Raw genomic sequence first — 13,354 nt, 5'->3', positions numbered from 1 at the left:
TGATGAATATACTGTGTAAAACACATGATGAATACTGTGTGTAAAACATGCTGAATATACTGTGTGTAAAACATGCTGAATATACTGTGTGTAAAACACATGATGGATATACTGTGTGTAAAACATGCTGAATATACTATACTGTGTGTAAAACACATGATGAATATACTGTGTGTAAAACACATAAAGAATATACTGTGTAAAACACATGATGAATATACTGTGTGTAAAACACATGATGAATATACTGTGTGTAAAACATGCTGAATATACTGTGTGTAAAACACATGATGGATATACTGTGTAAAACATGCTGAATATACTATACTGTGTGTAAAACACATGATGAATATACTGTGTGTAAAACACATAAAGAATATACTGTGTAAAACACATGATGAATATACTGTGTGTAAAACACATGATGAATATACTGTGTAAAACACATAAAGAATATACTGTGTGTAAAACACATGATGAATACTGTGTGTAAAACATGCTGAATATACTGTGTGTAAAACATGCTGAATATACTGTGTGTAAAACACATGATGGATATACTGTGTAAAACATGCTGAATATACTATACTGTGTGTAAAACACATGATGAATATACTGTGTGTAAAACACATAAAGAATATACTGTGTAAAACACATGATGAATATACTGTGTGTAAAACACATGATGAATATACTGTGTGTAAAACATGATGAATATACTGTGTGTAAAACACATGATGAATATACTGTGTGTAAAACACATGCTGAATATACTGTGTGTAAAACACTTGATGAATATACTGTGTGTAAAACACATAAAGAATATGCTGTGTGTAAAACACATGATGATATACTGTGTAAAACACATAAAGAATATACTGTGTAAAACACATGATGCATATACTGTGTGTAAAACACATGATGAATATACTGTGTGTAAAACACATAAAGAATATACTGTGTGTAAAACACATGATGAATATACTGTGTGTAAAACACATGATGAATATACTGTGTGTAAAACACATGATGAATATACTGTGTGTAAAACACATAAATAATATACTGTGTGTAAAATACTGCGTGTAAAACACAAGATGAATATACTGTGTGTAAAACATGCTGAATATACTGTGTGTAAAACACATGATGAATATACTGTGTGTAAAACACATGATGAATATACTGTGTGAAAACACATGATGAATATACTGTGTGTAAAACACAAAAGCATGTTTCTTCTCTCGTCACTGAAGTGCGCTGCCCAAACTGAGTGAGAAGAAGCAGGCGTTCAACGCCTACAAGGTCGCGACGGAGAAGGAGGAGAAGGAGGAGGCCAGGATCAAATACAAGGAGTCCAAGGAGACCTACCAGAGGTACCTGGAGAACCACGACAAGATGACCTCAACCACCAGATACAAGTAAGTCCTAGAGAGCCCATCTCTGGAATGGATAGCGCTCACTGGGGCTGGGCTGGATGTCAGTCATTGACATTCATTCACTTGCCCACAGTAGGCCACTCTGTCCCTAGTGGTGGCTTTTATGCATGACACTTTGTGTTCAATCAAAGCCCCTGAAAGGCTTAGTTCTCACCTGACCTGACTGTCCTTTTATCATCTATCAATGGGATCATGTTATTGGGATGAAATGATGATATTGTGGAAGAAACTGTTGTTGCTTATAAAGTATTAACCACAAATTTAATTAACGTTGCACAAATAGATCAATACAGTCCGTATTAAGTGATGTTGTGTTTCTTTATCAAATGTAGCCAAGAGTAAAGACCCACACCCTATCAAAACAGCAGTCAAAGTGTATATTTTCAGCACTACGTTTGTTTAGTTATTAGCTAAATATATCTACCGGGTGCCTGGGGTACTACATCCAGATTTATGTCTACAAAAACCCCTGTAAATGATCTGCCCATTGTCCATTTGCTTAGATTTTTACTATACTTGATCTCAAGAAATAGCTGAATGAGCTCAGTGGCATCTTTCACTTTTGGTCATTGTCAGCATCAACAGACACAATATTTCCGACCCTGGGAATACATTCCCTGAGGTCCATAGATGTCCCTAGATACCAGGAACATGCAAATGGCCCTTGTAGAAGTGGAGCAATCTTCTATTTACTTGGGTATGTATTTTTAGGGAAATTGAAGTGAAGTGATTGTTTTGATTTGACTTTACAAATCAATCAATTGCGTATTTTAACGCGTTCTTTTGCATATGTGAGCCGATATCATTTGCCATGTGTCTTATAAAAATAAATCCTTAAAGCTGCAATAAGGTTTTTCTGACCACTAGGGGGCCACAAATCACCACTATAAATGTACCTTCTGATGGCAGGTATTATAAAGTATTAACCTGCTTATTAATAAGAAGTTATTGCAGCTTTATTTATACAAATCTCTTCTACAGTCTCTTCTAAACTGTGCATATCAAACAGGGAAGTTAAAGACAGTTTTAAACTGTTAAACAGTAATTCAGAACTATTCTATTGCACTGCACTATTGGACCATTATACTATTTTTATTATTGTTTAGTTTAAAACTGCCATAGAATCGAAACCATGAACAAGGTGGCCTATTGGGATGTTAGATCCTAATGTTAAAAACTGATTTTATATGTCTGCACATTTTGTGCCTCTTTTTTCCCGCTGTGAAGCACTTTGAGCTGCAATTCTTGTATGAAAGGTGCTATAGAAATAAAGTATATTATTATCACAGTATATCGCCCAGTGCTAGGAACATACATTTCCCATGTAATGTTTGTATGGGATAATTTTTTTCTTCCACTGCCATTGATGTGTGGTTCCCTGAATGGGCTACGCAGCAGATGTGATCAATGAGAGCTTGTACGCTCAGTCCTCCTGAGTCGCACGCCATCATTATGCAGCTCCACATCACATAACAGGCCCCACGCCGACCTCTGTGGCCCCGGGCCTGGGAGCCACGCTGTTCTCATGTACACTGTCATGGATCCAACCAAGCAACGGGTTCATGTAATACGGGCATCAATGAGATGCATAAATATAGTATGTTTTTAAATTAATCCAGTTTACACAGGAAATGCACATTGCAGCAGAATTAGATACAATTCAAATGTATTGTCTACTCTAGCACATATATACAGATGATTAAACTGGGTATAAAATATATAAATGAGTACTACTGAGTAACTGAGTAGGGGTGTAACGGTACACAGAAGCCATGGTTCGGGAGTTAGTTCTACTCGGTAGAACTAACTTATATATTTTACGCCCAGTTTAATCACCTGTACATTGTTACACTTTACTGTTACATTTGCACTCTGGTCGGACACCAAACTTCTCTTAGTTGTACCGTACTTGTGCCGCATGATGATGATGATGATGATGATACATTAGAATGTAATCTACTCTAAAGAAACGGCAGAAGTAGAGCAGCTAGTCCTCAGTCTCTCGGGCAGGATGTCTGGCTGGTAAAGTCAGTGACACACGGCCAGAGGGGGGGACTCGCCGATCGACTGGTGACCTTGACAACCGGCCAGTTTCAGAGCAGCGGTGGCGGCTGGCCCGGGCACTCGGTTGTTGTGGCGACCATGCCTGTAATATTCTGGGATGGCACACACAGTGAGCAGGCTGCAAGGGCTGACAGCGCGCGCGGGGGGGGGGGGGGGGCTCCTGTTGTCACTCATCCTTCCTCATCCCTCGCCACGAGAGACCCAACCTGTGGAAATAAATTGTGTGGTTCCTCTTCCAGAACTATTTTATTGCACTGGAAAAAATTCAATTGTGATTTTATATGTCTGCACTTTATGTGCTTATTTTATGTCTATTATATTCTACTATTTGATTGCACTGCACTATTACACTATTTTTTTTTTAAACTGAATTGAACCATAAACAAGGTGGCCTGTTGGTATGTTAGATCTTAATGTGAAAAACTGATTTTATATGTGCTTTTTTCTGCTGTGAAGCACTTTGAGCTGCAATTTCTGTATGAAAGGTGCTATACAAATAATGTGTATTATTATTATTATTATTATTACTACTATTATTATTCCTCCTCTGCATATTGCTTGTGGTTCTGGCATCAAGCGAACGCTCCTCTGCTCTGTTTTCAGCTCTGAGGGGTGAAGGTGCGGAGGAGGAGTTTAGCTTGTGCGATGGTGCCCTCTAGTGGAGGCACTGGAAATAACAGTCCGTCTGTGTGTTTTGTTTGTGTGCGTGCGTACATGTTTGTGTGTGTGTGTGTGTGTGTGTGTGTGCAGAAAAGCGGAGCAGATGTTCAGTGATCAGGAGGTGTGGAGCTGCGTCCCTGAGAGAGACCGACTGGAGATCTACGAGGACGTCTTGTTCTACCTGGCGAAGAAAGAGAAGGTATTCATTCGTTAAATGTAACTCCCTCATATTCTAAAAGTATCCAGTACATATTATTTACTAAAATGCCAACGCTTTTCTCAGTTTCCACTGTTGGCAGAGAGACGCGTATAAGAACATGCAACGTCTTGGACATGTTGATCTTTAAATCCTCAAATTTGACACTATTGCACATGTTTTCCCTCGTATGTCCCTTACCTACTATCTAGTTACGCTGCTGATTTATTACCATAGTGTCTTTATACCTGTATCACTGTACATATTAACATATTAAAACTATATATCTCTACATATCCCTTACCTACTATATCTATATCTGTACATATCCCTTACCTACTACAGTATATATCTCTACATATCTCTTACCTACTATATCTACATCTGTACATATCTCTTACCTACTATATCTACATCTGTACATATCCCGTACCTACTATATCTACATCTGTACATATCTCTTACCTACTATATCTACATCTGTACATATCCCTTACCTACTATATCTATATCTGTACATATCCCTTACCTACTATATCTATATCTGTACATATTCCATACCTACTATATCTACATCTGTACATATCTCTTACCTACTATATCTACATCTGTACATATCCCTTACCTACTATATCTATAGCTGTACATATATCTTACCTACTATATCTATAGCTGTACATATATCTTACCTACTATATCTATAGCTGTACATATATCTTACCTACTATATCTATAGCTGTACATATCCCTTACCTACTCTTACTGTTATGTTGTACTGTACTGTATGATGACAATACATTTGAATTTAATGTAATCAGATCGCCCTGTTTCCACAATAGGTCTTTTGATGTTATTGTGTCACACAGCCAAACACTCATCATAGCGGCGATAGTAATAGTAGGAGACATGATACACGTCATAAAATTATAGTACAGTAGAAAAGTACAAATAAAAATAGGCAGTGTAAACAATATTGTCCGTTTATCCGGGACAAGGGGGGGGGGGGGGGTCAGATAAACATACTACAACTTTAACTTCGGACAAGTCGATTTCTTTTTAAATAATCCCCAAACTAATGGTAACGTTATTCCACTTGATCCGAAAGTGCCTGCCTCGCATTGTCGCAATGTTATGATTCAAGGTTTTTTTCTTGCATGCCAGTCATGCTTACCAATCAGAAGTAGCCCATGGTAGCTAGTGCTACGTGTACGCCCAACAACAGCTCGCGAAACGTGTGTGAAGACTTTACAGCAGGGCTTGAGTGCTGAAATAAGTCCCAGCTTTTCCCCCCGCGCTGCTTCTATGTGCAGTGAAAACTCCAACAAGCTTTGCATCCTCGTCATTCCTGATGCCAACGTCGGAGTAAACTAACACTAGCTAACCCTGCTCACAGACAGAGAAAACGGCTGTGAGCTCCAATAGTGAGGAAAGGGGGGGGGGCTCTGGGGCTGAGCCTGTGTCTCTCTCCCTCCCTCTACTGTACGTTCAATTAACGTTTAAGTAGAAAAACTTTGCACTATAAGAACGAACTGGATAGTTGATGATGATAACCATTTAACTTCATTAGCTGAAATATTCTAAAATCATTTAAGCCATCTCTCCTGACCTGTCCTGACCTCTCCCGCAGGAACAAGCCAAGCAGCTGAGGAAGAGGAACTGGGAGGCTCTGAAGAACATCCTGGACAACATGGCCAACGTGACGTACCGCACCACCTGGTCCGAAGCCCAACAGTACCTGCTGGACAACCCCACCTTCGCTGAGGACGAGGAGCTGCAGAGTACGAGGACACCACACACACACTGTCTACAAGAACACACACCACATACACACACTATCTACAATATCCACAGAACCACACTGTCTGTCTGTCTGTTACAAGTGGGACAGTACAACTGTAGAAACTGTTACAAGTTCTCAGTGGTGGCGTGAGGTGATGTGAGGACAATGAAGAATCTATCCTACAATAACTCCCTCGATGATAATAATAGTGCGATAAATTATATCTGTGATAATCAATATATTGCAACACATTTCTTCTACGATACGTCACAATATCTGTGTAACTGAAGAAGAAAAAATTGCCATAAAAGCAGGAATTATGTATTTATTCACAGAATTTAAATGGACGCTTATCAGATTCTTTAGTGTGCATCACAAACTGGCTGCTTGTCCATGAAACGATGTACAGCAGATTGCATAGTGCCTCTTTAACACACAACTTGATTATTATTAATTATGTCCCCAATGGAAAACTATGTTACCGTCTGCAATAGCAATACATATACAATATGTATATTGATACTTGGGTCACTATCGATATAATATTGACACACAAAATATTGCGATATATTGCTGTATCGATTTTCTTCTCCTACTCTCTTTAGTTTTAGAGCAGTGGTCAGTCTGTGTAGCGGCAGGTCTCTGTACTGAGAGGTACATGAAGGGTGTTTTCCAATTGGATGTCTGTATTTCAGCCAATTGCCCTGCATATATATATATCCTAATATAATCCTAATAATACCTTCTGTAGTGTGGTAGGGAAAGGATTAACCTTCTGTAGTGTGGTAGGGAAAGGTTAACAGTCTGTAGTGTGGTAGTGAAAGGGTTAACCTTCTGTAGTGTGCTAGTGAAAGGGGGTAACCCATTGTTGTGTGGTAGTGAAAGGGTTCATATTAATCGACAATGTGTGTGTGTGTGTGCGCTGACAGACATGGACAAGGAGGATGCTCTGATCTGTTTCGAGGAGCACATCCGCGCGCTGGAGAAGGAGGAGGAGGAGGAGAAACAGAAGACCCTGCTGAGAGAGCGGAGACGGCAGCGTAAGAACAGAGAGTCCTTCCAGGTGAGTGGAAAGAGAGATAGAGTAATCCCATTACGCCAGCACTCGCCGGTTCAGCTGAACTGATCCCGCAAGGCACAACACTACACTGGGAGCTGTGGAGCGAAACGCGGGTTGCGTTGGAATACAGCAATCTTAGTGTAGCTTAGCGTTATTTAAAAGAAAAAACAGCTGTTTGTGTTGGAATACAGCTAGCTTAGCGTTATCTAAAATATAAAAACGGCAGTTAGGGTTGGAATACAGCTAGCTTAGTGTAGCTTAGCGTTATCTAGATTCTAGAAGATAGAAACAGCAGTTTGGGTTGGAATACAGCTATCTTAGCGTAGATACAGAATTTGTTATCGGAGTATCTCCTTTCATATCCAAGAAAAGTTGGTATTGTAACTGAAATATCCCGAACCGAATGATATTGAATCAGAAATCGAATCCGGACCTTGTGAATCGGAATTGATAAATTTGGGAAATCAATGGCCACACACAGCCCTACTATAATATATGTAGCACTTGTGTTAATAACAGTAACAGCTATTTGCCACGGGCACAGTTCTAGGTTCGAATGCGACAAGGAGTAATATGCACAATTAAAAGAATAGTAGACCAGAGGCAGAGTTATAACAATAACCGGTGTTTTAATTAAAAGCGCGCTAGATAAACAGTAATAATACATACGTACGTAAAGTACAAATTATGCTTTGAAGTATCCCTTTTGGATTAGGTCAGTAACCTCTCCTTGCGGGAGGGTTAGGTCGATATCAAGGCCTAGGTCGATTGGATCAACACATTGGGGTTCGTTCAGACGTCTCTGAGGTTATCATCGGTAACTATATTAGTTTATCAGGGAATGCAAATACCTTATTAGGTGAATTGGCCCTTTAAACTCGTTTTCTTTACAGGAAGTGATTAGGCTATTACCGAGATGTCATCTAGAAGGTTCTATTATGACATCACCACAACCAGGAAGTGATTCGGCTATAATCGATATGTCATCTAGAATGTTCTATTATGACATCACCACAAACGGTGTAGAAGGTTCTATGTTCTAGAAGGTTCTATTATAACATCATACAATGGTAGCATTTACCCTCTAATTCTTATAGGAGAATATCTGTATCCATATATCAAGTTAAATCAAATCAAATACAAAATACAATATCAAAATAACATAAGATGAACGGGATTGACTCCCTTGGAAGTCCTTGTAGTCTCGTTCAGTTCAATCCTACCGGACTAGTGGTGTAGCAATAGTTGAGCACTAGTTGAGCACTAGTTGAGCATCATGGGTATTCACATCAGGCTGGCATTAGGCTGGAGGTATATCAAATGTTCCGGGGTTGGCTCGCCATCGGGTATCTATCCAGCTGAGCACGCTTGGTGATGGGTGGTCTGGACTGCTCCGGGATGCTGGTGGAGACTTGCGGCTTCCAGTCGGTTGGTTAGTCCGGTCCGTCTGGGTGATGTTGCTGGTTCGGAGGTCGAGATGTTCCGGAACGTTCTATACGACATCATAGGATGACATCACAAAGGTTCCAGAACCTTCTATCATGACATCATACACTGGTTTACATTCTATATACAGGAAGTGGGACCTCATGGTAAAACAGGAAGTGGTAGCTCAGAGATAAACAGGAACTATTTATGTTCCTTTGATAATTATGAATCTGAACCCTGGGTTACATATACATTTCGTTTTTTGATACACAGCCCTACTATATATATATATATATTTTGTGTTTGACAGAAATTCCTGGACGAGCTCCACGATCACGGGCAGCTCCACTCCATGTCGGCCTGGATGGAGATGTATCCTGCGGTCAGCTCAGACATCCGCTTCGCAAACATGCTGGGCCAGCCAGGTAGGACCACACACACACACACACACACACATGCTGGGCCAGCCGGTTAGAACCACACACACACCCATATATATATATATACACACACACACACACACACATGCTGGGCCAGCCGGGTAGGAGCATGCGCACACACACACATATATACACACACATATGCTGGGCCAGCCAGGTAGGACCACACACACACACACACACACACACACGCATTATATACACACACACATGCTGGGCCAGCCGGGTAGGACCACACACACACACACACATATATATATACATACATACTGTAGATACAGATGTATATAAATGCAGATATTTTGTATATTGCATTAAAGATGCATTAAGATCTCCAGTCATTTGAAATGAGGAGCGAGAACAATTGACCCATCCCAAGCCCCGCCCTCTTTTCTTGATCCCCCCAATTGCAACGGTTGCTTCCTCCATAGTTGTGATTGGAGGATCAAGAAAAGAGGGCGGGGCTTGAGCTAGGTCCGTCACCATGCTCAAATTCCACCGGCCTGGCCGTGTGGCAATAAAAGAAACTTGAACTTGAACATGGAACGAGCACGTCGCTTGGTGCTCGAGTTCATGCTCTTCCTTCCAGCTGCTCAGAGAATGTTTGTTCCCTTCAGAACTTCAGAACTCTAATCCATGTGTTTGTATTTATTTATTAACACAAAGAGTTAAACAAAAGTTTAAAAAAAATACATAATAACCATATTGTGTAGGAGAAGTTTAGAAGCCTAGAGGCTTATCGAGAACTTCCCCTGTTTTGTAAAAATCAAACATACAAAAATATACATATTATTTAAAAAATACCAGTAATACATTCAAAAGATATGTGTTAACACAAACATATATACACACAGTACATACATGCATATACTGTATACTGTGTACATAATAATACATAACCACCCACCCACCTGCCTACAAACCTACCCACCCACATAACCAAATGCATACCTACATGTATGACTTATTTATCTATCTACTACTTTTGGATATGAGAATTTTTTTGTAGTTTGTGTTTCCTCTTTTCTCTATACGACTGTTGTGTTTCTGTGCCACAGGCTCCACCCCCCTGGACCTCTTCAAGTTTTACGTGGAGGACCTGAAGGCCCGGTATCACGACGAGAAGAGGATCATCAAGGACATCCTCAAGGTCAGACCTCACTCTCCACGAGCACCCGCTCACTCACACATTCACACACCGACGACGGCGGAGGCGACGACGCAAGGTGCCGACCTGCTCATCGGGAGCAATTAGGGGATAAGTGTCTCGCTCAAGGACACTTCGGCAAGCTGCCCCCCGGGAGGACTGGGAATCGAACCGGGACCCTCCGGATTACCAGACGACTGTGCTACCTCCCGAGCCACTTGTCGCCCCCGACATTTGTACAACGCAACGCCGCCCCGCTACCTAGTGGTTCGGTGGTGTACTGCAGCCCACACGTTGAACTGATAGCCGATGTTGAAGCATATCTCAGCCTTCAATGCTTAGGAGTGGCCACCAAGTGGCGCTGAGTGACTTTTGGCAGGAAAACATCAGACCACATTTTCCAGCTTATTGTCTGGAGTTAATTTCCCACCCAGTTTGTATCCGTTTTCATTTGGTACCAAATTTACATGTTTACATATTTACATCACTGCCTTTTCATTTTCTCACTTCAGTTGAACGTTTTATTCATTTATTTTCAAATGTATTGAGAGGTTAAGCCCCTCCCTTTCCACAAAATGATCATTTTAAATTGACAAACATCATATTATGTGTAATTCATGGCACAACCAATCAAACGGGATCAAGAAAATTATCAATCTGCTGCTATTGACTGCTCTTCATATTTTCTAATGAAATGGAGCCCTGTGATTGGATAAAGGGTGGAGGGGGAGGGGCTTCACCTCCATTCATTCATTTCAGTGGGGAAATTCTCAAAGCTCTTAATACCTGTTTCTGTATCAGTGCATCCACATTGAGAAGCATCCATTCTGGAGATACGAGATGGTCTAAAATGGTCTGTGTGTGTCTGTCTGTGTTTCTGTCTCTGTGTGTATGTGTCTGTCTGTGTGTGTATGTGTGTGTCTGTCTGTCTGTCTGTGTGTGTGTGTGTTTCTGTGTGTGTGTGTGTGTGTGTGTGTGTCTGTCTGTGTGTGTGTGGTGCTCTCAGGACAAGAACTTCTTGGTGGAGGTCAACACTGGCTTTGAGGACTTTGGTTCGGTCATCAGCTCGGACAAGAGAGCCACCACTCTGGACGCGGGCAACATCAAGCTGGCCTTCAACAGCGTGAGGCTCCTCTCTTTTCTACCTACACACCGTCTCTTAGGCCCTGTCCACACGAGCGCTGGATTTAATATAACCGAAGTTTGAAAAAAATAAAACTCCGTCCACACAGGTGAACAACCGTGTATAACTGCGTACCCACGGCACCAGCAACGATACATGTAGTACAATGCCAAAACAGTAGGTGGCGATGTTGTTCAGACATGAAGGCCATTTCAACCAATCAGAAAAGGCTGAACGCTCACTAAACTTCCTGTTTAGAAACACAGCTGGACCCTATTGATCATTTTGCCAACGGAACATATATTTTCAGCAAAGAAAGAAACTGCAATAAACAAACGGATACATTCACTGTGTGTTCTGCCTCTCATTTGTTGATGAAACAAAACCATCAGCAACACAATTTACCACCAAGAGCGGATAGTTTAGTCTCACAAAAGACCGCCGGTGTTGTTAGCTACATGCTAATGTGAATGGCTATATCCATGTATAGTATATAGCTTAAATGCTAACGTAATGTGGTAACGTTACCGCTATGAAATGGATGCAAACGTTATTTAACACATTGCAGAATGGGTACAATACAATACGGCTCAATACAAACAATTGTTAAGGGGATGCAGTCTGGACTGGGTTCCTTATAACAATAACTTGACAACACATGAGTTTAGTTTATCCGCAGCTACATGTTTACTCTGGTCAGGTCAGGAATGCGACAACAGACATCAGTCGATCACAACACTCTTCAACACAGACGATACGTTTCGAACAAAAGTTTGTTACAATCATTTTCATATAACGCTACTTGGGACAGCTCTGCTGTAAACACTGGCTCTGGCTCTGCTCTAAACACTGGGAATAACCTCGGTTGCTACGCCCACACACGCAACCGCAAAACCGCAAAACTTCACCCTGGGCACCGGTTTTCAAGACCGCGGTTGCAGTGTAGCAAATCCCCGGTTGTGTGTGGCCGAACAGTGCAACTGCGCACATACAATCATGGTTATATTAAATCCAGCGCTCGTGTGGACAGGGCCTCAGGCTTCCTGTGATGTTTGTGGATATATGTTTTCTTTTTGATTTGTGACGTTTAGTCAAAACAAACACAACGCAGAGGATCGATAACACGGGAGGCGATGAAGGCAGATGGCAACGACCAGGCTGAGACACTGATGTCTTTCACCGTGTTCATGCTTTTCTCCCCCATACTGCGATGAATCACATCTGCAGAAAGCACAAGATTTAACCCTTTCACTACCACACTACAGACGGTTAACCCTTTCACAACCACACTACAGACTGTTAACCTTTCACCACCACACTACAGACGGTTAACCTTTCACAACCACACTACAAACGGTTAACCTTTCACCACCACACTACAGACGGTTAACCTTTCACAACCACACTACAAACGGTTAACCTTTCACTACCACAGTACAGAAGGTTAACCTTTCACTACCACACTACAGAAGGGATAATGTATAGCTACGAGGTCATTGTTGCAAAATAATTGACCGACACGGAGTTTAGAACACCGAGGCGCCTCGCCGAGTTGTTCTTTAAACGTAGTGAAGGTCAATTATTTTGCGACAATGACCGAGTATAGCTATACATTATCCCGCTTATTACATGGCTAACTTACTAACAATATACCTAATTCATTTTACACCATCGACAAGACGAGATCAAATGCAGACGCAGTTCTGTTCTGTTGCTCCGCTGTCATCGCCGGCAGCTTCGCCAGCAGCCGGCAGGTGTGTCTGATTGGCTGCACTGATGCAGTGTGTGTCAGTGGGCTTGATTGCTACAGCTGCGCACAGTGGCCATTATTGCTCGGCAGAGGTCCGTTATCGAGTAATAACGGACCTCTGACGAGCACTATTGACCAATCGCAATCAAGCATTTCGGCTAATGTTAAAACGCCATGTAATAAAGACAGTTAACCGTCTGTAGTGTGGTAGTGAAAGGGTTAACCTTCTGTAGTGTGGTTGTGAAAGGGTTAACCTTCTGTAGTGTG

At 41.4% G+C, this 13,354-nt stretch overlaps 1 protein-coding gene across 4 annotated transcripts in view; it reads left to right on the top strand.

Annotated features, from left to right (window-relative positions):
• The window catches only part of prpf40a (PRP40 pre-mRNA processing factor 40 homolog A), a 123,620-nt gene that overhangs the window by 85,438 nt on the left and 24,828 nt on the right, over positions 1 to 13,354 (top strand). For all 4 annotated transcript variants that reach the window (XM_084310734.1, XM_084310733.1, XM_084310736.1 and 1 more), the window contains exons 13-19: positions 1,257 to 1,421; positions 4,254 to 4,362; positions 5,987 to 6,137; positions 7,069 to 7,202; positions 8,938 to 9,052; positions 10,126 to 10,217; positions 11,221 to 11,337. In XM_084310734.1, the coding sequence (XP_084166860.1) occupies positions 1,257 to 1,421; positions 4,254 to 4,362; positions 5,987 to 6,137; positions 7,069 to 7,202; positions 8,938 to 9,052; positions 10,126 to 10,217; positions 11,221 to 11,337 (883 nt within the window). The remainder of the gene's footprint in view (positions 1 to 1,256; positions 1,422 to 4,253; positions 4,363 to 5,986; positions 6,138 to 7,068; positions 7,203 to 8,937; positions 9,053 to 10,125; positions 10,218 to 11,220; positions 11,338 to 13,354) is intronic.

Source organism: Notolepis coatsorum (genome assembly GCF_963971535.1).
Source record: "Notolepis coatsorum genome assembly, chromosome: 3".
Lineage (NCBI taxonomy): Eukaryota > Metazoa > Chordata > Actinopteri > Aulopiformes > Paralepididae > Notolepis > Notolepis coatsorum.
The sequence above is the reverse complement of the archived record's forward strand: the minus strand, read 5'-3'. Positions and strand labels throughout refer to the sequence as shown.